The 23,610-nt window shown below is 42.4% G+C and overlaps 1 protein-coding gene across 1 annotated transcript in view; it reads right to left on the reverse strand.

Annotated features, from left to right (window-relative positions):
- The window catches only part of IMPG1 (interphotoreceptor matrix proteoglycan 1), a 137,513-nt gene continuing 113,903 nt past the window's right edge, over positions 1 to 23,610 (reverse strand). The window contains exons 15-17 of the mRNA XM_062187581.1: positions 7,331 to 7,526; positions 1,851 to 1,923; positions 1 to 78 (exon numbers count right to left, since the gene is read on the reverse strand). Of these exons, the coding sequence (XP_062043565.1) occupies positions 1 to 78; positions 1,851 to 1,923; positions 7,331 to 7,526 (347 nt within the window). The remainder of the gene's footprint in view (positions 79 to 1,850; positions 1,924 to 7,330; positions 7,527 to 23,610) is intronic.

The raw sequence follows: 23,610 nt of genomic DNA on the forward strand, positions 1-23,610 counted from the left end.
TTAATTTCTTTCCCATTCTGGTTGATTAAATTCTTCATTTTCTACAGTAGGTAATTCAGAATTTCTTTTCCTGGTTACCTGGAAGACAAATGAAATTAAGACATTCTACCCAAGGTCAAATCAATGGTTCATCCTGTTATTACCCTTGAGGTTATGCTTGCCATTTGGAATATCTTCAAAAGATGGGACATGTCCTCCAAATATGCTTAAGTTTATAACCTCCTAGGATTGTGTCCCATCTGTTCTTAGACTTATTTAGATTCTCAGGTGAAATCATCTCTTGGAACAGAAGTGGCAGGCAGTCTGTAAATGGAAGCCGCTATATTCCCTTTCAGCCACAGTGGACATCAACAGTTTATTACTGATCCTTCTTCATGGAAATGAAATGTGTCTTCTGGATCTCTGTCAACAGCAATCCATGTACCCTTGAATAATCAGCATTGATACTTAATTCCTGCCTTGAGATAAGATGTAGTTCTCCAAGTTTACTTCCCACTGTGAAGTTATGACTTCCTTTTATTCACCATAAAACTTGTTTTTTTAAATGTTATTTAAAATGTCTATTGATTAACATCCAATAATTTACATTTTTATGAGTTATAGTACAATATTTTAACATATAGACACAGCATGAACCAATCAGACTAAGCAACTAGCCTAATTTCCTTATCTTAGTGTTTGGAGTCTATAAGCTCCTCTAACCCAATTCTGAGTTTAGTATTGTGAACTAAAGTCCCAATGTGCTATGAAACACTAGAACTTGCTACTTTTGTGTTTTGGTACCATTATCCAACCATCCTTTATCCCCTGTCCCACTGCAAAACCTCTTCATTTGAAATGTGGTCCTTAACTCTACTTAGTACATCAGGAATTAGTTGGTGTATGCTTCATCCTAGATGTTTTGTAAATATTTATATCTTCTGTTCTATTGTCATTTTATGGCCCTAATATGAACTTTCTCTGATTATCCAATTTTCATGGCTTCATAAATTAAAATGGTATACATTATTCCTACTGTGCCCTTGGATTCATAAAATTATGACATTTAATGTGACTTCCTTAGTGTTCTATTTGATTGTGTATTCACTGTGACAACTTTCTCAAGTGCAAGCTTCCAAGTGTTTGTTTTCTCTAGCACTGCAGATATTAGGTGGAGTGGAGAGTGGCTGATTATCACCCATTGTTAGGATCAAAGAGTAAGTATAATTTTTTGAAAATAGGTAATTTAAGGCAACAAATTAACTAAGGATTTTCTCCTAAGGTTAAAAAAATCTCTGTGGAAACTAGACTTGTTGTAGATAAGTTATTTTCTAGAATAAAATTATTTTAGTAAAGTTAACTGATAAGATGGAAGAGTATTTTGTAAAAGAGACATTATAGACACTGGAAAGAACATTTATCTAAGGGGGAAATTTTAGGAATTTTTGCAGTTACTCATTGTTCACAAATTATGCTGCTTACATTTCATTTGACATAATTTTGCCTTAGCTGATTATTATTTTAAATAAAGGAAGTTTTTAAAAATTTTTTGGTGCCAGGAATAGAGATTAGAGTGAACATTTCAACCTTGTTGAAAAGGCTTTGAATATTAAATATTTTTATGTTACCATTTTATCTATGCATTTCACTTAACTGAAGCCAGCTGTTTCTATCCTTGCACCAAGATGTCCCCTTACCACCAATACCACCCCTCCACCTGAAAGCACTGAAGTTAAAAAACCTGACAAATAAAGGGAAAGTATTTTAGTTACTGCTAACAAACAAGAGTCAGATATAGAACTGTTTCTAACTTCCGTAAAATTAAATTTCAGTAATTAAAACCAGCGTAGCAAAGAAAGTGTGACTTTTACCTTGTTATTTTGCTGATGTTGGAACTTTTTAACTCTAGTTTCATAGGCTTCATTTTTAGAGTGAACTGGAAATCTACGAAAGAAGGCAAAAACATGACATCCTGTTTCCTGGGCATTTCAGTGTTAACAACTACAGCTCTCTACTGTTTTATTGTTAAAATTATAGCAGTGAAAATAGGTAGCGCATTTTTGCAGGTGTCTTTGTTAGAATTGGAGCAAGGATGCTGCTTGCATCCTCACCAGATTTTGCCATTCAGCTGGTTTTCTGGTGGGCAGTGCTCTCAGAAGCATTGAAGAAAGCTCATGAGAAAGATGAGGGCTAAGTTTGTCTTGCAAAAAAGGGAATTATTTTAAGTCAACTTCTGAGTTGTGGTCACTGACAATTCTGTAATAGCACATTTACATAAAATTAAAAATTCTGGGCTGGCGCCACGGCTCACTAGGCTAATCTTGCATCTGCAGTGCTGGCACCTCAGGTTCTAGTCCCAACTGGGGCGCTGGATTCTGTCCCGGTTGCTCCTCTTCCAGCCCAACTCTCTGTTGTGGCCCAGGAGTGCAGTGGAGGATGGCCCAGGTCCTTGGTGGGTCCTGCACCCACATGGGAGGCCAGGAGGAAGCACCTAGCTCCTGGCTTCGGATCAGCGCAGTGCACTGGCCACAACGTGCTGTAGCAGCCACTTGGGGAGTGAACCAACGGAAAAAGGAAGACCTTTCTCTCTCTCTTTCTCTCTCTCTCACTGTCAAACTCTGCCTGTCAAAAAGAATATTAAAAATTCTGGTGTATTTTTAAATTTGCAATATATAATTCCAGACTTCTTATGTACCTAAGAAGTACATAATTTCTGTTGGTAGCAATACACATTTTGCACTGTTTTTCCTCTTCATATCCTAAAACGGGTATAACATTTAGGGCATACCTTGTTAAATATACACCAGTATCAGTAAAGTGTGTTATTTCTCTCAGCATTCTGGGCTGAGATTTCCCTGAATTTCAGGGGAAGGAAAGGGAAAAAAACCTATCCCAGTCCCAGTGCTCGATGGGAGGAAGGCAGAGGAGAGGGGAGCCAGCTGTAATTTAAGGAGGTTGAGTAACACGTTTCTGGTTCTCCCTCTCACCATCTAATACAGAGTTTTGGTTTCCACTTGCTTTGATTGGGAGACACAGAGGCTCTGGCAACATCAAGAAACTGGCAGATGGCTGGTATTGGATCTAAGAGATCACAGGCGAAGGAAAAGTGGGCCTAGAATCTTTCCAAAGAACCTGCCTGGTGAGACTAAGAAAGCCAATCTTACTGTCCCAAGAGAACTGAGTTTCCTAAAATGGTTACTCAAATTGTGAATCAGATGATGTTTTAAAGCAGGATAGGACTATAGTAAACTCCAACCCTTCCTCATCCTGTCTCCCCACTATGCAATGGAGGAAGGGCTCAACAGGGACTATCAACAGCTGCTATGGTTTCCCATGATTGGATTCCCCTACTCCTGGAGACATTTAATCCCCAGAGATGTGATTCAACTAGGGTGCTGAGGAGGTGGGCCTGTGGAAGGTGCTTGTTAGGTAGCTCTCATAAAAGGTTGATTCTGTGAGTCTGAGGCCTCCTGCTGGCTCACTCTGCTTCCTGGCTTGTCATGTGATCCTTCCTCCATGAGTCTCCCACCACTGGCATCTTCCGGGTTTCAGACGGCTGAAGCAGTGCTGTCCATCTGATCTTGGACTCAACCCCCAAAACCGTGAGCCAAAACAAACTTCCTTCCTTCCCAAGTAGCTTGTCTTAGGTATTTCTTTCTAGTGGGGAAATGCTAGTACGACAGCTATTGAGAGGGAGAAAAAACGAACCTCTTTTTTACTTTCACAACTAAGGTGTAGCACCTGTGATCTTGCTCTGGTTTTAACATGCATTTCTGTATTAACAAAAACTCTTCTTGAATGTCACTTTGTGTCATTTACTGAATGTGGTCCCTGAATTTGGAAACAGTTTTCATTATTATTAGTAATGTCGCAGAACACTGTTGGCCTATTGAAGGACAAAGTGAAAGCTTTTAGACCTGAAGTGGAAAAGTCGTATATAATTTACTGTTACGTTTAGATTTGCGTTTTCTGGGTATTTATAATTGTGATTAATAAAAGTCAAACTAATTAAACCAGAAAAAGGATCTTCGGAAATGAAACTTTTTTCTTTGGAGACATTTGCCAAGTTCTCGGTACCATAGAATATGTATACAAAATTTAAAATTGAGGGAACTGAAAAATGTATGTCATGTAGTCATAAATATTGAATGGAGGAAAAGAGTAGAAGGAAAAATAAAGGTGAAAGTGTAGTGAATGACAATGACTTTGCAGCAGAATGATAAATAGCTGAGTCAATTGGAATTGCTCTTTGTGTGTCAGTGGCCTCATCTTCTCGGTAAGGCACTTGCTCTCAATATCATTTTCCTGTCTTCACTTTCAGGTAGAATAACAAAAATGCAACAGTGTGCAGTTCTTCATACAGTGCTGTTGTCGGGCAGGGAATCTGTTTTTCCTCACACGACTGTCTTGTTGATACAAACAGCTCCTGTGATGCTAGTAGCTGGGTAGTTTACATGAAGGGGCATTTAATTTATTCCTTACCTAAACCCCTGAATTCATTTCTGCTATCCACATTACATAGATGAGAAATCTGAAGCTTAAAGGTGTGTGTGTGTGTGTGTGTATGGGGGTGTGGCTCAATGTCACACTTAGAACTGGAACTCTTACCTTGCACTTGGGTCTACCTTTAAAGCATCTTATATTTTAACCAGTGTGATTTATGGCTGATCAAGGTTTAGTTTGTCAGATGTTCTGCATCTGAGTAAATGTCAGAGTCATGTAAGTGGTGATATCTTGTGAGGTACTGGAAGGACTGATGGGAGGGAGGGGAGCAGGTCATAGGATTCCTGGAGGGACCCATGGCAGATCACGGTGAGAGTCTGAGACAGCTCATGGGGCAACAGGTGTTTGTCCTTAAGATGCAGCCATCAGGACAATACATGATTGAAAAGGGGAGTTGGGAAGGGCAGAATTGGGGTAGTATGGGCATTTCTCTCTTCTCCTTGAGAAGTGAAGTATCTTCCTCATTTTCTTTCTCTCTCCCTTCCTGTCTACCACCTAGCCACTCACATGGTACTCAAAAATATCCTAGTCTAAGAAGCTTCAACATTGTTGTGTTTTGGAATACCTCAAGTGCAGATTTGCCCCCCGACCCCGTCACCATGATGGGCACAGGAGAGTGGAGTAGAGCAGCACATGCCTCGTTGGGTGCTGTCCACTCCCAGATCACCTGATGCCTTGTGTTATTGACCTCACTTGGGACAACCTAGAGCTGAAGTGATTTTGCTTACTCGAGGAGGAGACATACCTAAAATACAAATTGCACAACATCTGAAACAGCTGGCAGAGTTGATTAAACTACCACAGGACACATTACTGTTCCTAAGAGCCACGTGCAACCCCTCTTCTCCTTAACCACCTTCTTTTCCCAACCTTGCTCACTAGCTTTTTCTCCCCTCACTATGTTCTCTGAAATCATACAAGTGATGCATGAGCATATGATTAAAAGAAGTGTTCCCCATTCTCTTCCTTTCTGTTAACTGGAATGATAGGCACATGTATCTATCATTCCCCCTTTTGGCTCTGCATTTATTACATATTGGATTGGACAATACAAAATCACCAATATTTGATTTGTGACTGATAAAATAGCAATACCATATGGTTGAACTTAACATACTTATAAGTATTTGATTTTGTTATCAATTTATTATGTACACAGGGTCTGTTATTGCAATAGGCTTTCTAACCCAATATGCCTTGATTTCCTGTGATCACTCCAGTACAAATATATCATTGCTTCTAGCTGCTGTGTTCATAGGGTGTAATGCACAACACTCTAGATTATCTCCCTCTCAATGGGCTGTACAGTTGTATCACAGTTCAAAGCAAGGATGCTGTGATCCTATTTTTGTGTGTATCCTGGTGCACAATTACAACTATTTTTGCATGAATGATTGTCTAACAATAGAGTTCTTTAATCAAAAATTTATACTGACAAATTTCTCTTGAAAAAGGGATTTTTCAATGTATACATTCATCAGCAGTGTTTGAGAGAATCTAGCTCCATGTTATTCACACTGGCTATTATCAACCTTTGGCCAAAATCATGAGCAATAAGTGATATCTCATTTTTGGGTTTCCCTGATTATAGTGAGATTGAGCATCTTCTACATTTTATTGATCATTTGGCTTTATTCTATGAATTGCACCTCTGTATTCTTTACTAATTTTAATAATAGAATGTCTTATTGATATGTAGGAGTTCTTATTATTGTGTATGTTCATTTTTCATCATTATAGATATTTTTCTTCCACATCATTGTGTAGCTGTAAATTTTATGGAAGTCCTTTTCTTGATACCCTCTGGGTTTAGTGTTGCCTTTATGAGTCCCAAGATTACAGAAATGTTTTAAAAAGTATTTTTTCTCCTACTTTAATAGTTCTGACTTTAGATTTGGGTCTTTGATGTAGAATTGATTTTCTGTGGTAAGGAGCTAATTTAATTTTCTAAATGAAAGGCTGATTGTACTATAATAATCAACTACTTCATATTTTCCTTATTGATTTGAAATGCCTGTTAATATAAATTCCCTAATACATAAAGTCTTGTGTGAAGGTTATTCTTATTTTATCTGTTTATCTCTGTGCCTACATCCTGCAGTCTAGTTCATGAATACGAAGCCTATTATGTCTGGTCTCCTCTTTTTCTGACGAACTTCTCTAGATTTCCCTGTCTGGAAATGAGGGACTGACTGAACGTATCATAACACATCTAGAGAGTGGAATACTGTGTGATCGTTAAAAATGATGCTGTGGAAAATATTTAATGACGCGAGGAAAGGTCCTAAGTAAAATCTGACTACAAAACAAGTTAGTCTGGGCCCATTTTGCTTTAGAAAATTCTATACAAGTCAATCACATAGACACACTGGGCATCAAGACTATAACAGTTAATATGATGAATTACAGAAGGATTTAAAAATCTCAGTTTTCTAGCTTTCTTATACAAAAGCCATTATCACCCACACACAGATATATGCACATGTGCCCAGTAAGGTGTAAACCAGGTCCCAATGCTGACATGGGGGCTCTTTCTGCCTCCTCTTTTGGTCTTCAAGGAGCATTGCCAAAACACCTGGAGCAGAGTGCTCACAGAGTTGTCCTAGAGCAGCCCCACCAGCCTCCCCTGAGCCCCACCCACAGCTACTGAATCAGAAACAAAGCAGAGTAGGGCCCAGCAAAGTGTATTTCAATAAAGCCTCCTTTGGGTGACTTTGATCACTAATGTTTGAGAACCACAGGTTTAAAGGAACAAATTAATGTATTCTAACGACTTATTAATATTTCTGCTTCTCAGAAATATTAGTAATGAATTCTTGGGTCTGTGAAGTTGGTGTACTTGACTTACCTGCATGGAACTCCTTTTCCCTGGATGACCCCACAGTCCTGTCCATGGGCACAGAGGCCCGAGGCCCTGTGAGCCAGGTCTCCCTGGCTTGCATGCCCTGGGTTACAGCGACACTCTGCTTCCTCGGTCCACTCATTCTTCACACATTGAGCAAATTCACCGCAGGCCAGGAACTTGCAGGGATCTGCTTGATCAGCTGTAAGAGATGGAGCAGATTTTAATGAGTGCGTGGATGGCTAGGCAATGACACAGGCAGCAGTGGAAAAGCAGACTAGATCTAACTTGCCAATACCCCCTCTTGGAGTGGGCTATACAGTCGTGGGAGCAGACTGGCATGAGAAGAGAATCACACAATGTATCTTTGAGAAATGAGTTTATAGACAAAATTGATAACAGAGTTAGCTCCAAATACAATTATATACAAACCTTAGTGTGCTTCAGCCCCTGGCAAGATAGATTTCTAAGCTCTACCCTCTGGATTCCAAGGCAGGAGGTCCGAGATTGGGACTAACAGGCCCCAAGTGATGATGATGCTTCCGGTTCATATCATTTCATCTTTTTGTTTTAGAAAATTTGAGAGGAGTGTAGACAGAGCTCCCACCTACTGGTTCACTCCCTAAATGTATACAACAGTTGTGACTGCACCATAGCTCCCTAGGAACTCCATCTGGGTGTTCCATATGGGTGACAGAGACCCAAGTACTTGAACCATCACCTGCTGCCTCCCAGGATGGGTGTTAGCAGGAACTTGGAATCAAAGGTGGAACCAGGACTCAGAACAGGCACTTAAATTTGGGATGTGGCATTTCAAGTGACATGTTAACCACTGCACCAAATGCCCTCCCCATTAGTGTTTGTTTGTTTTTTTTTTTTTTAAGTACATATTTAGAAAATAGTCCACAGGGCCCAGCAGTGTGATACAATAGGTTAATCCTCTGTCTGCAGCGCCAGCATCCCATATGGCACCGGTTCAAGTCCCAGCTGCTCTTCTTCCAATCCAGCTCTCTGCTATGGCCTGGGAAAGCAGTGGAAGATGGCTCAAGTGCTTGGGCCCCTGCATCCACATGGGAGACCCAGAGGAAGCTCCTGGCTCCTGGCTTCAGATTGGTGCAGCTCCAGCCGTTGCGGCCATTTGGGGAGTGAGCCAGCAGAAGGAAGACTTCTCTCTCTGTTTCTCCTTCTTACTGCCTGTAGCTCCACCTCTCAAATAAATAAAATCTTTTAAAAAACATTTCACAAAAATGATTGACATTTTTGAGAACTCAGGATGATTTTATAATTTAAAAAACTTCTAGTTTCTTGCTGATCATCAAGGCCCTAATATTGGAGATTCATTCTTCTGGATTAATCATTTACTCCCTATTAAAATTTAAACAGACATTCTTCTTTCTTGTCAGCAATTATTCTATTTTACTCTAATCTTAATCCTGTAGGGTTGTCTCAGGTTCTTTGGAAAGTGAACTATAAATCAAAAGACTCTCAGAATATTTAACTTCAAGAAGTCAGTGGCCCTATCAGGTCTTTCTTGTCTTTTCAGAGCTGAGCACACTAAGCTGTCAGCAGAGGAGTGCATGGCCAGAGTCCCCAAGTGCTGTTGATAAAACTTGAACAGGCCTCTGGTCATCAACCCACTGTTGTTGCTGCCCTGGAAGGGTTTCCAGTTCAGTCGTATCAGTCCTCGGCCCTTCTGATTATTCTTTTTATAAGTACCTATTAGGTGTAAGGCACTAGGGAGCAGGCAACCATGCATAAGATGATTTTTCCAATAAGTCTAGGGAAAGTATGTGATGTATGCAGTTAACTCTATGCAAGAAGTCCAATACATAGTCAAATGTAAGAACTGTAAATTTAGAGACAAGATCATCAGAGATGGCATTACAGTATTTAAAATACTGCATTTGGACATGCAAAGACTAGGCAATGCATTCCAGCTGGAGACAGCAGCATGAGCAGAGGCACAAAGGTGGCAAAATGATAGAAAGGTGGAGAGAGAGCAGGAGAGACCTGGTTGGGAGGGAGCAGATACCTGCGGGTACATAGCAAGGGAGCTAGGCGTGGAAAAGTATGGTAAAGCCAGACCCTGAATGTTGTGCTAAGGAAATGGACTTCACAGGTGGGAGTCATAGGAATTTTTGAACAAAGAAAGGGTATGATCAGATGTGTACTTTAGAGGATATGTGAATAGAATTGAGTTTTTCACATCAGCATGACTTCAGAGATCATCTGGTCTGGTATTTCCCAAGTGCGAATATTTGCAGAACTCTAGGTCAGCAGGATTTGATAAGTTCTATACCAAAAGCAAGTTCAGTGGCTAAATAAGTTGTTTGTTAAAAAAATTGTGTGACTGTTGGTGGGAATGTAAATTAGTACAGCCATGATGAGAAACGGCAAGGAGATTCCTCAGAATGCTTAAAAGTAGAATTACTGGATGAGTTCCCAGTCCCGTTACTATAATGGCATATATCCAAAGAAAATGAAATCAGTATGTCAGAGACATCGGTACTCCCATGCTTGTTGCAATGCTATTCACAACAGTCAAGATACAAAAACAACCCAAGGGTCCATAAATGGATGAATGGATTAAAAAAAGTGATATGTACACACAATGGAGTACTATTCAGCCACAAAAAGAGAAAAAAACCCTGAGGACGTTATGTTAAGTGAAATAAGCCAGACGGGAAAAGAAATACTGCATGATCTCATTCATGTGTGGAATCTTAAAAAGTTGATCTCACAGTCCTTGAGAGCAGGTTAGTGGTTACCAAAGGCTAGGGAGAGGTCAGTGAACCAACACAAAGTTACTTTTAGGAAGAGTAGGTTCTATGTGTTAAATTGCATGGTAGGGTGATGGTAGTTAACAATAGTGTATTGCATATTTCAAAATAGCTAGAAGAGAGGATTTTGAAGGCTCTCATCACAAAGAGATGGTACATGTTTAAGATGATGGATATGCTAATTATCAATGAATGCATTGATCTTTAAACTGTGTGCATTGAGACATCAGCTTTCCCGTTAATATGTACAATCATATGTCAATAGAAAATTAAAAAAACAAGAAAGACAAATTGCTGTGTGAAATAAATGTAACAGGTTACTATTCTGTGCTTTCTCTCTCCCTCCAACCCCACCCACTTCCATTTTTCTTTTTAGACCTCTTAAGATCAATAAGCTAATGTCCATCGTGAATCTTGAAGTGGACAAGACAGTCAACTGCTCTGACAAACTTACTGACCCCAGAAACTGTGGACAGGGTGTAGGGGGTGGGGAAAAAATTCCAGTGAACCAGGGTGTTCTCTGTTCCAAACCAGTGCCCCCTTGTGGCGAAAGGTATCAAACTGAGGCAGAGAGTCTTGCCCAAGTATTTGGGCAAGATCTGATCCTTGAAAACACATTTTTGGGTCTCCCAGCAAGGTAGATCTGCTAAAAGTCTTGATGTGAAGTCCTACTTCTCTGCAGCTTGTGGGTCCCTTACAGACAACTTCGCCTGGATAGTGTGAACTGACTCTCCCAGCCTCATAGCTCCTAAAGTTAGCCACGTTAAGGTATCCCTGCTGCTGTTTAGGACACAACTCAAATGTACACCGACAACCCAGGTGACTTCACGTGCAGGGCCTGTGAGAGTACATAACAGCTGTCAGCCACATTACACTCAGAACTGTAGTCTTGCAAACTGACCAGGAGGGAATGCAGAGGCTCCGGAGTTCCCTCTCCCTGCAGTGGAGAAATGTGTATAAGTGGGAAAGCTGAAGGAGTGCACGCATTCTTTCCCTCTGAAGAGTGATAACAAATGCATGATAACCAAGTGAGGTCCCTGTGACAATAAATACCTCTATTTTGCTATGATTTCCTTTAGCACAGCCAGGCGTAGTCTGCGTATCAGTAAAACTGCACAGGAAACAGGCAACAGTTGGAGAAATGATTTTATCCAAATTTAGGGGCCTTGAATCAGGTGTAGTTGAAGAACAGATACAGCCAGTTCATCAATTACTTGCTTCCTCTGTGTCATTTATTCAGGATCCGTCTACAGAGAAGGAGCAGACTTCATGTCCCTGAGCTTAGGCGCTGCTGGCTGTGTGTATACCTCACTAAGGGCCAAACCAGTGTGCATACATTCAATACCTATCAGCTTGGCTTTTCAAACCTTTAGAACTAAAGAACTTCAGGCCGACTTAATGCTTCAGGTTTTTTATTACCCATATGTATATTTTTATATTTCAGATAGAATTTGAGAGCTTAAAGGTATTCTGGGAACCTTTTAGATTTATTCGCTACCTTGCAAATGGGGAAACTGAGGGTTGCCAAGATCATGCCAGTTCTCTTTGGGAACCATGTGAGAAGTTCTAGAGAAGGGAAGAGCACAAAGGGGAGCTGTCAGACCACCTGTTAATACAGCAAATGAAGGCGATTTGGTAAATGAGGATCAAAATAGAAAAAGACCAAATTCACAACACTAATTTGTGGAGCAACTCTCAAACTAACTCTTCTGACCATGCAAGTGCTTTCTTTAGGTATTTTGGTGACCCTCTTATATGTCATTGTTCAAGAGACTCCTGCAACTTCATGCTTAAGGATGAGCCTGAGACTGGATATGGGCTGATATTAGGGTGGAGTAGCCCTTGAGGTGACACAAAGGATGAGCTCTGTGATGAATGAAAATTACTAGATTTTTTTTAAAGCTTTCCCTAAGTATCATTTTCTTTTTCGCATTCCAAAGACATTTATTTCAACTTAGGAGGGTGGGGATCACACATGGGTAGGCCATATAGCTATTTGTTTCTTCCTTAACAGATCTTCAGGCACTAGTACAAAAAAGTTAGCTGAACTTGCCACTGTTGGCTCTGGATTTGGTCAATAATAATAATTTGTATGCTGTGTAACAACAACTAAAATGCTCTGTCTCAACATGGACTACAGCTTGGAAAAGGAAAACTTGAGACCAAAAATAGATTTGGAAAAAAAATTAGATGCTGTTTTTCAGAATTTAAGACGTATTTAGTTATTTGAAAGGCATAGTGAGAGGGAGAGAGGGAGTTTTTTCAGCTGCTGGTTCATTCCCCGAACAGCCTCAACAACTGGGTAACCGGGTCTGGGCCAGGCTGAAGCCAGGAGCCAGGAACTCCATCTAAGTCTCCAACATGGGTGGCAAGGACCCAACAACTGGGGCTTTCTTCTACTGCCTTCCAGTTACATAAAAAGGGAGTTGGATACGAAGTAGAGTAGCCAGGACTTGAACCAGTGCTCTGGTGTGGGATGCAGGCATCACAAGTGGTTGGCATAACCCACTGTATCACTATGCTAGCCCCTAGAAGAATATTTAAGTCAATCAAATTGTGTATAGGTCTGGGAAGTAAGGCTTTTATGATTGGTTTATAGACTAATTGATATGATTGCCTTAGCTTCTTGGGTTTGCTTAAACCCCCCTCACATAGATTATTTTTACTGCTGGTACTATAGAAGGGTTTCTCCATGGGCCTTTACCACACTCAATAAACACCCAATATAGCTTGGGGTATCCTCTGGGTTCATTATAATCCATTGCTGGCAAAAATGACTTATTTTTCTTTTCTTTTAAAAAAGATATTTATTTGAGAAGCAGCGTTACAGAGAGGTCTTTCATCCACTAGTTCACACCCCAAATGTCTGCAATGGCTGGAGCTGGGCTGATCTGAAGCCAGGAGCCAGGGGCTTCTGAGTGTCCCACTTGGATGCAGGGGCCCAAGTACTTGGACAATCTTCTAGTGCTTTCCCAGGCCATTTGGAGGGAATTGGATCAAACTGGTGTCTATATGGGATGCTGGCACTGCAGGTGAAGTGGCTGGTGCCATAGCACCAGCCTCTATTTTTCTATTCTTAACTGATGTTCCTACTCTTCTGCCAAGCAGGTCTGACAATCACTTCCTAGAAAGTGCTTGGCCTGAGTGAGTTCAGCATATCAGGATTTGCTAGTCAGCAGCTGGCAGGAGACGTGCAGGTCTGTCCTGGCACCCAGAGGTCCTGGCCTACTCCTTTGTGACCCAGATGGGTTCTGGCTGTGGTCAGAGCATTCGTGTCCTTCCATTTCTGGAAGTGCCCTTCAGGCCATGACTCTGGGTGGAAATGACAGTAATACATACAAACAGGAGAATATCATTTACTGAGGGCCATGGTACATTTGGCACTGTGCCCAGGCTCTTGAAACATGTGTGTTCACTAGTATTCGTAACCACCTTCTAAAGCTGTATAGATATTTCTGACATCATTTTCACAGGTGAAAAAAATGGAAGCCCATGTTAGCTAAGTATGACTTGTGATTGACATCCATACTGTCTGTTTACAATCTTCAGCTTTCTATATCATTTTAGTGATTTTTCAAGTATAGTGTTTCTAAGAGATACCCAGGACCCGCCAGGGACACAGAGTGGTGAGGGAGAGTGTGTGGAAGCTGCCTGCATGCTAGTACCTCCACTCCCATTGGTCAGTATGTCAGACTTCCACCAATGCTTTCTGTTGAAAAAAACGCTCCTCCAGCTAACAAAAGCTCAAAGCCACCACCTGCTGCCACTCCTGCAGGAGGCAGAACACTTCTTGCAGAAAATGCTGCCTGACACTACAGTGGCTCCAATTGCTTTTTCTGTTGTTCCAATGTGACAGCACTGAACATGGCTTGTAAATAAGTGAGCTGCCATATCAGACCTGGAGGTGTTTGTATCATTCGCGTAAATGCATTTTAAGTACCTGGAGGTGTTTGTATCATTCGCGTAAATGCATTTTAAGTATCAGTTTCTCCTTGGGATTTGCTTATCTAATGTCTTTGGCATGCATTTCAGAGGTCCTGAAAAGCATTCCCACCTGGCTGGCCGAGGATGGATGTCCTCCGCTCCCCATCCAACCAGCAAAGTACTGAAGCAAATGTCCCCTGGCTGCAGGGAACACTTTGAGGCATTTTACAGCTAAAGTGTAAAGGATTATGGTCCTGGTCATCAAAAAATTCATCAGTTCATGGATATTATAGCTTCCTAGTGATCTGAGACCGTCTCTTTCTCAAACCCCCTTCTGGTCCTAAGTGCACTCGTGCTTGTCAGGCGTGAAAATAGGCTTTCTCTGACTGCAGGACCTCTGTGGTCTCTGCCTGCCTTTCCCAGACGTAGTTCAGCCCCACACTGTCTGAGCTTGTCTCACAATCTAGGGGCTGAGTATGGATTGACTTTCTCCCCAGCCTTGATCATCTCATCATCTCCTTTTGTGCTGTTCCCAGCCCATTTATGCGTTGGACTGGAGGTGAGGTACCTGTCTTTTGTTTCCACCTAAGGACAGGATTTCAGCTCAGCTTGGTTAAAACTCGGGCTTTTTCAGGGCTAGCTGGGGTTGCTGAGGCTTTGTGATTTTTTTTTTGTTGTTGTTTTGTTTTTCCTTAATGCGATGAAACTCAGTGTTCACTAGATGGCGCCCAACAGCCAAAGAAGCCGGACTAGATTTAGGAGATGAGATTTTAACCTCCTGAACTGACTTGTGTCTCCTTAAAAACCACCGTTCTGTGCACGTGGGTGGAGGGAAGCAAGGTCTGGAAGGCATTGGCACAGCGGTGGGAGCAGCTTCAGGGGACAGCTGATGGAGCCATTGTTAATCCTTGTTACTCGCTGATAAGGGCCTGCCTGGTTGCGTGAGGGTGGTGGGAACTCCTGGATCATGGTCTCTGCTTTGTAAACCTCAGAGCTCCAGCTCTGCAGGGACGCAGTGCCCCACACTGCCATGCCCTGGTGCCCAGTGTGAGCAAGCCTCGTGCCTCAGCCAGGTGACCAGATTTCAATTGGGTCCACTCCTGTCCTAACCAAGACGTTGTGGTCGTGGTTTTGGTGGTGGTGGAGGGGAAAGGGCTCCTTTCTTTGCCTGGGATAGCTATCAAACTCGCACATTACAGTCAGTTGCAGCCTGCAGGGGGGACATAGTCTTGGGGCCCACCATATTTTTAGGGGCCCATAAAAATGTTTTCTTTAAAATCAGAAAGAAAAAAAAAAAGGCTAACCAGGATTGTATTTGTTTTTACAAGCACGGAGTCTTAAATATATTTTTAAAATATTCTTTGTTAATATGCATTAAGGCAAAAGGGCCTAGAGCCCAGGAAATCTTCATGCAGCCCTGGGGTCTATGCCCTTTGGACAGCATGAATACGACTGTTACATAGTGCTGGGGCCTTGGGCTTGATCATTTGAATAAATATGTCCTGCTACCAACTGTCATACAGTGGAACCCAGGAACCCCATCTCCCGCACAGGCTGCTGGTGCTTCTTCCCTCAAGTCTTGAGGACACTGTGGGCTTGGCTGTACTTGCAGGAAGTTAGCTCACTCATCCCTCTGTGGACCCTGAGACCTCAGCAGAGTGCCCTGGGTGGGAAGGCCTGGCTCCCAGAAACTGGCTGTGGCCTTGGGAAAGGCTCTGGATCTCACCTTTACAGAGTATTTTCACTAGGTACCACGAATGGCCCTCTGCTCAAACACCAGTCTCCCATTCTGAGCCTTCTACTAGGGTAAAGGCAGTGGGAGTGGCTGGCCAGGCATATGTGGCTGGCATATGTTGCCTCTCTGTTGATGCAATTCAGGTGTTAAATTGGAAATGGCAAAGAAAATTAATTAATTAAAAAAAAATATATTATGTAGGATCTCTGTCTTTAATGTGCTGTACACTCTTATTTAATGCTATAACTAGTACTCCAACTATTTTTTTTCACTTTGTGTTGCTATATGGGGGCAAACTGTTGAAATCGTTACCTAATATATACTAAACTGATCTTCTGTATATAGAGAATTGAAAATGAATCATGATGTGATTGGAAGGGGAGAGGGAGCGGGAAAGGGGAGGGTTGTGGGTGGGAAGGAAGTTTTGGGAGGGGGAAGCCATTGTAACCCATAAGCTGTACTTTGGAAATTTATATTCATTAAATAAAAGTTTAATAATAAAAAAAGAGAATTTAAATGGGCCAGCACTGTGGCATAGTGGGTAAAGCTGCTGCCTGTGGTGCCGACATCCATATGGGCGCTGGTTGGTCTGTTTCTGATCCAGCCCTCTGCCATGGCCTGGGAAAGCAGTGGAAGATGGCTCAAGTCTCCCGTGTGGGAGACCCAGAGGAAGCTCCTGGCTCCTGGCTCCTGGCTTCAGACTCTCCCAGCTCCAGCTGTTGTGGGAGTGAACCAGCAGATGCAAGATTTCTCTCTCTCTCTGCCTCTCTGCAACTCTTTCAAATTAGTCTTTAAAAAATAATATAAAGATTTGCATATAAGTTACTGTGTCATTGCCTTATTGGTATTGGCCTAAAATGTTTTGCTTGTGCCTTACTGCTGAAGGTAGGATTAGAGTGAGGAAAATTATTCAGTGATAAATAGCACATGGCACAGCCCCACACAAGTGATTAGAGTTGATACACACTTGTGGAATTGAGTCAGTTATTGAAGGAGCCCTTTGTGGTTTAAAGGGGAAGCCATGTGAGACGCTCTGGGTTTTGTTCAGTTCTTCACCACTCTCAGCAACTGCCACGAATCATTGATTGTACCCTCAGTCTCTTCTGTGAGAGGGAATGCATGAATGCCCACACATATCTTGCCCTCACTGTGAGGCTGAAGGATTATCTCAGCTTTCAGCCAGTATATGTATCTGCCGAACTGAGGTGTCCTCAGTGAATTGGTGTCAGTAAAGAGGAACTTGGGCAGCAGGAGAGATGGCCCTACAGTGGCCTGAGCCCTGCCCTTGACTTGTGTGGAAGGGCCCTAGGAGAATCCTAAGGGATCCATATGGGGTAACAGGGGTGCAGAAAGAGGGCACATGTTGAAACTCTGGAGGGAGTTGAAATGTCCCATCTGCAAGCTGGTGCCATACACTAAATCCCCTCTGGGCATTCTGGGGGGCAAAGGCCAGCAGGGTAGACCCACGAGACAGGACCAGGGATGTTGCAGATGAGGAAGCAAAAGAAGAGAGGCTGGAGAGAATCACTGGAAGAATTCCCATGACTACCTGAGCTGGGAGGGGACAATCATTACAGTTCAGGCGAAGAGAATATTGGAAATTCGGGACATTGGTTTCTGAGAGTGAACACTTTTTTTTGTTTGCATTCTAATAATAGCATGACAAAATATTACAGGAAATTTCATTTGGAGAAGTATATATACTAATATAATTGATTTGGGATTAATTGAACAGAAGCATGTGGTCACTTTCTCAATAGATTGAACAGCCTCTGCATCCCCTGTGTGTATGTGTGTGTGCGCGTGCGCATGCACGCACTTGGGGAGGGGACAGTTACAAGATTCCCTTTGGTAAACTGGCCATCGGGAAGAGTTAAAAGAGGAACAAAAACTGGGTTTGAATTGTAGCACTCAGTAATTGTGTGGCTGGTAAAAGGTCAATGACTTAAACTTCTGTGAAACACAGCTTCTTCAATATCATGGAGGGAAATAACATGTTCTTTGCACTGGTATCTATTAAGATAAAAAATAGTGCCAATTAATGGTGACTCTCATTGTTTTTATTGTCATGGTGATGAGTGACAACTACCACTTTTTCAGAGCTGGTGACTAAATGGGAGTCTTACAAATCATGCACTTTTTTTTCCCCTAGAGAAAACGAGTTTGTTGATGCCCATCTTCACGGAAAGCATCCTGGATGCCAGACTGTAATTAATTTCAATGTTTATCATTTACCAGCCTTGAGGTCTATCCATTTATTTATTTATTTTTTTTGAGGCAGTTTCTTAGGAATTCAAGAAGAGAATAAGTTCTTTGTGGTTTTGCATTTGTGAAATCTTCAACCTGCATAGCTAAATGGCATAAAAGCCTCATACGCTTCTGAAGAATTTTCATAGCCGCCTAAATGAAAGACGACTCTAGTTGCCAGAGATGCTGGCAGAATACTGAGCAAGCTGTGATTTATTCGGTTTTTCAGTTGATAAATCACAGAAAGTTCTAACATTGGTTTATACTTTTTATATCACGGATTCATTTATTCAGGGAGTTTGCAAAAGGTGAATAGCAAACCAAACACAGTGATAACAGTGTCCCTTCTGCCGCATGTCTGCACCTCTGCAGGTGTTCTTGGGCCTAATGGACGGCTGACCTCATTCCCAGGATGTACAGAATTGATATGTTGGTCTGCATGTGCCATGCCATCAGCCTAGAGACCGCATGAGAATTTTCACACTCTCCTCTCTAGTGCCAAAACTAGTTACTGGGGATTAGTTCTCCCTCTCAGCATTACGGCCACAAACAACTTTTCCATCCTGTCCATAGGTAAAAAGCAAAGTGAAAGCTTGATCAGAATTTATGTCAAACTTTGCAAATTGTACTAAATAAATGGTCTGTTGGGGCAGTGCCTGTACATATAATGAAACTGGGGCCTAGACAGGAACTCCTACTCTGACTGAGATGGCCTTGGCCTTCCCCTCAGCTTCATCGAAATTCAGACAGGTCTCCTTCTGCCTCCAGAGCCCTGATCTCCATTAGAGCAGTTAATTTAGAGGAAGTATATTTGGAGACTCTTCCCGTGCACCTTTGAGATGTAAATCTTTTACAAAGCTCCTTGCCAGTTTTACAACCCAGCAGTGTCTTTTCTCAAGGGCCAGGGAGCCATCCCTTTGAACCGGAAGACAGGGCTCCCGTCTTCCAGTCTCTGGGGGAGGGTAGGAGCCTACCTCAGGAGGGCATGTTGGACAGAACCCAGCTTTGATGTGATTCCATCCACTACAGGGTCTGGTTTCTGCCCTGGCCATTCCACGGGTGTGCCTTTGCAAAGGGTCCTACTGTGCTAAGAGCTGCCTGTCTGCCAATCCTCCTGTTTCCCCATGAACTGCTGGCACTTCTCAGAATTCCTTCCTGGCTCTCTTCTTCCTGCCCTACACATTATCCTGGGCTCCCTTTACCTGTTCTCTGGCTTTAGCTGAGGTTTGCCAAGCATAGACACTCAGCCTTGGCCTCTGCTGGCCTCTGACACCTACCTCAGAGGCTAGAGGTCAATTCACCCAGAGTCCAGTTCCTTGGAACTGATTTCCCCAAAAGCAGTGTGTTTATATCCTAAAGCTCTTACTGATTTTTCACCTTCTTATATGCATTTAAAATAAAAAGGAATTAATCTACAAACTGGACTTCATGATTATCTAAATTTTCTAACAATTTCCAAACTTGCAATATTTTAGGGATGATTAAACTAGATTTTTTTTTTTTTTTAAAATTATGACTGGGGCCGGCGCCGCGGCTCACTAGGCTAATCCTCCACCTTGCGGCGCCGACACACAGGGTTCTAGTCCCGGTTGGGGCACCGGATTCTGTCTTGGTTGCCCCTCTTCCAGGCCAGCTCTCTGCTGTGGCCAGGGAGTGCAGTGGAGGATGGCCCAAGTGCTTGGGTCCTGCACCCCATGGGAGACCAGGAGAAGTACCTGGCTCCTGCCATCGGATCAGCGCGGTGCGCCGGCCGCAGCGCGCCAACCGCAGTGGCCATTGGAGGGTGAACCAACGGCAAAAGGAAGACCTTTCTCTCTGTCTCTCTCTCTCACTGTCCACTCTGCCTGTCCAAAAAAAAAAAAAAAAAAAAAAATTATGACTGGAAGACACTTTCAGGAATACTTGGTACTTTGAAGATTTTTGTATTTTCCAAAGTTTTATTAATTAAAATATCATTAAGTCACAGGCAGAAAAAAAGACAAAAAACTAAGAAGACAAATAGGATGACAAAGTGGATGACAGTGTATTTGACAGGTTTTAGACAGCCTGGCTCTGAGTGACCTGGCTCAGCCTGCATTGTACTTCCTCCTGCTCGGAGATCCCTTCACTGTCTCCTCTGTATCCAAGGCTTCTATCACAGTGGGATAACTGAAGTATAACCCAGAGATATCTGCACTTTCCTCCTGCCCTTCAGCTCTACCCACCTGCTCTGCCTGGACACCCCCCGCCCCCACCCCATACAGACACAGAGGCAGAGATCATTGTCTTTGGCTGTTGACAAAGCCTGCTGTGGTCTCCCTCTCCACTGTAGAATTAATTAGTCGCCCTCTCCTCTATACTTCCTAACATTTCCATCCACATCTTGATTACAGTACTAAACAGGCTTTGCCATAACTTTTTGCATATGCCTCTATTTCTCTTGTCAGGCATTTAGTTCCTTGAAGGGAGAGATAGGGTCGATTCATCTTTGGGTCCTGGGGCCCATAGGAGTGTCTGCCTCCTGACAGGTAATCCATAATTGTGCAGTGAATATGTGAACGAACAGGGACCCAAACCATGGTTGCATTATCATTTACTTGTCTAACTTTTCTGTAACAGTGAATATAAGGGCCAGAGGGTCTAGGAGCAGGGTAATTGTTGCTGATTTAAAAAAAATTAACATCAGGAAATGGGGAAAAGTCTACTGCATGGCTTTCAGTGTCATATTAGGATACAATCTCATTTGGTACACAGGGACTACCTGTGGGGCACTTTGACCAGCCACCTGCTTTTGTACAACTAGAAAGCTAAGAATGGTTTTACATGATTAAATGGTTAAATTTTAAATGGTTATGTAAGCACTTACATAACATCTTCGATTTTGCTTTTTGGCTTGCAAAGCCAAAAACATTTACTGTTGAATCCTTGAAGAAAAAGTTTGCTAATGCCTAGAAGGCAGCAACTTTGTTTGACTTACTATTTACTATTGGTTATGGCTCAGACATTTTACAACTCTATAAAGTTAGAAGTTAATGCATGGAAAAATGGGTAAGGTACAATGATTGTATTTTCTGTTTTGTATTTATCAGTCATACTCCACAATTCTCTTTGGTTCTCTGGCTATAAAAAAATTCCAGGTTCTGTATTCTCTCTACACAAACTTTGTCATCCTAATGATACTCTTATTAATAAGCTAAGTAAAACATTAGTATGTACTCACTATTTTTTATGACAGCTACCTTTTTAAAGGATTTCTTTTTCTTATTTGAATGGTTGAGAGTGAGTGAGTTAGGGGTGTGTGTGTGTGTGTGTGTGTTTGTGTCTGTATCTGTCTGTCTGTCTGTCTCAGGGCAAGGCCAAACTGAAGTTAGAAATTAAGAACTCAGTTCTGGTCTCCCATGTGGGTGGCTAGAGATCCATCTAGAACTATCATCTGATGCCTCCAAGAATGCAGTTAGTAGGAAGGTGGAATTGGGAACCAAAGCAGGACTTGAACCCAGGCACTGGGTCTAATTTGATGTGGGTGAATCAAGTGGCATCTTAATTGCTATGCCAAATGCCCACCCTGATAAGTTTGCAACAAACATTTTTAGGGTGATTCTTTGACAAACGTTGGGAGCCTGAGGAGGGTAGGGCCAGTGATTCTTGGAGGCTGGGGTACACAGGACAGGAGGTGGGAGGACCTTGGCTTTGCTCACCCTTCAGGGTTACCTAGCACTAGCTCCAGTCTTATTTTACCAAGAAGGTGGTAAGGGAGTGGCAAACTGGTAAGAAATCTTTGGGTCTTCCAGCTGGGGAAAGGCTAAATTTATAAAATGCCTACTCTATTTTAGAGTTCTCTCTCATAGACAAAGCTAAGTATCTCAGACATACAGTATTTCCAGCACAGCCCTTTTCCTCCCTAAAGATCTCCCCTTTTAATTCTCTTTCAAAATAATTTTCTTAGCAGATTGGTCCAGCATTCGTGAGTTCAAGCAGATACTCGAGAGATCAAAAACCTGAATCGGGGTGGTTTCATGTACTTGCCAGAATGACCTTCAGGTCTCAGGAGGGAATGTGATTCTCAGGGCCCCTCAGGCTGCTCCCGTACAAGGTGAGCACTGCTGTGCATCAGCTCATGCCATCATCCTATGAGTATGAAAAACTTAAACTTGTCTCACTCTCTGCATATCTAGCAAGAAATAGAGTATGGAGCAGGAATTTACTGAAAAGCTGAGTGTAACATTTCAGTGGCTTTTGCAAAATATCTTCCTTTTAGACATCACCAGTGATCATTCTTTCAAATTTTCATCCTGACTCGCTGCTCTACCTGGCTTTAGCATGCCTACTTCTCTAGAAATTTTTGAGCTGATCAGGCTCAAAATTGATCGACCTAAGGAAAGTATACAATTTCCCTGGTTGTCCAGCATGCTCTGGCCTTCCTGTACTGTCTCACCATTAAAAATACAAATTGGGCAGGGCCCCACAGTACACCAGGTAGCCTGGAGGCATTCTTAGGTAGTTCAGCATAAATTTGGTCTAGCAGGGGCTGAAACGGATGTTAACATTTTTACTGTTATTGACTGCTTAAAGGAAAAGCTCCATAGCAGAGCAGTTCATAAGAAATTAGGAAGATAATTTCAGGTCTAACCTTGACAAATATCTGGTCATGTGACTTTTTATTATTATCGCTACTACCCCATGAAGGTCACAAATAATAGTCAAGTTAATTATGACAATTTTGGAGCAGTAACTGAGATTTATTAGGCAACTACAATGTGCCAAGTGTTATGCTGAGTATTGGAAATATTCTTTCAGTTAATCTCTATAATTGTTTCTAGCTCCTTTTATGCAGTTGTGGACATTGAGTACCTATGTTAGCACACAGAATTCACATTCAAGGTTATGGACCCCCAAACCATTGCTGCACTGTGCTTCCTTCCAACACCACCAGTGTCCCTTGTGTACAACCCTGGCAATGCCCTACCAGCTTCCCACCCTCTTCCTAAGGCACTACTTAAATGGCACTCCCGTTGAGGAACCTGCCCCACACCAGTGCTCCAGCACACTGAGTTCTCTCCGGCCTGCACTTGGCTCCCTCCATTCACTGGCATGTGTTGCTAGATGGGTTCCTAAGTAAACTGTGGGCTCCCGAGGGAAGGAGATTGGGCTCTCACCTCCCTAGCTTTCCTAGCTTTTCATTCCTGGTGTCTTTGTCAATTGACTGAAGAAAATTTGTCTATAGATCCTGACTGGTGGGGAGCCGCTGGTTTCTTTTCAGTGCAGAGGTAGTCTCTTACTAGCATTTAGGAGGCTTTTGATTTCACAGGGAGTCTAGTCCTATAGAGGCTCTTCTTCCCGAGGTAAGCATAACCGAGGCTCACTGCCTAAGGGCTCTCTGTCTTTTTAATGATCCTGTTTGCTAAGGTACCCAGGCAATTTTCTTAAAGTTGCTCAAAGCAGGCTCTGTCAAAGATAAATGCCTCCCACTGAGTCTTTTGGCTTGCATTTGGCCCAAGGCCTTTTCCCGCTGCTTTCATTGTTAGCCCTCAGAGAGCTAGTATGTGTGTTAAAGATTCACTTCACTAATCCATAGCCAATTAGGAAGCTTTGCCCTGAACTTGACTGGAGGGTTGATTTGT

Source organism: Lepus europaeus, chromosome 3 (assembly GCF_033115175.1).
Source record: "Lepus europaeus isolate LE1 chromosome 3, mLepTim1.pri, whole genome shotgun sequence".
Taxonomy (NCBI): Eukaryota; Metazoa; Chordata; class Mammalia; order Lagomorpha; family Leporidae; genus Lepus; species Lepus europaeus.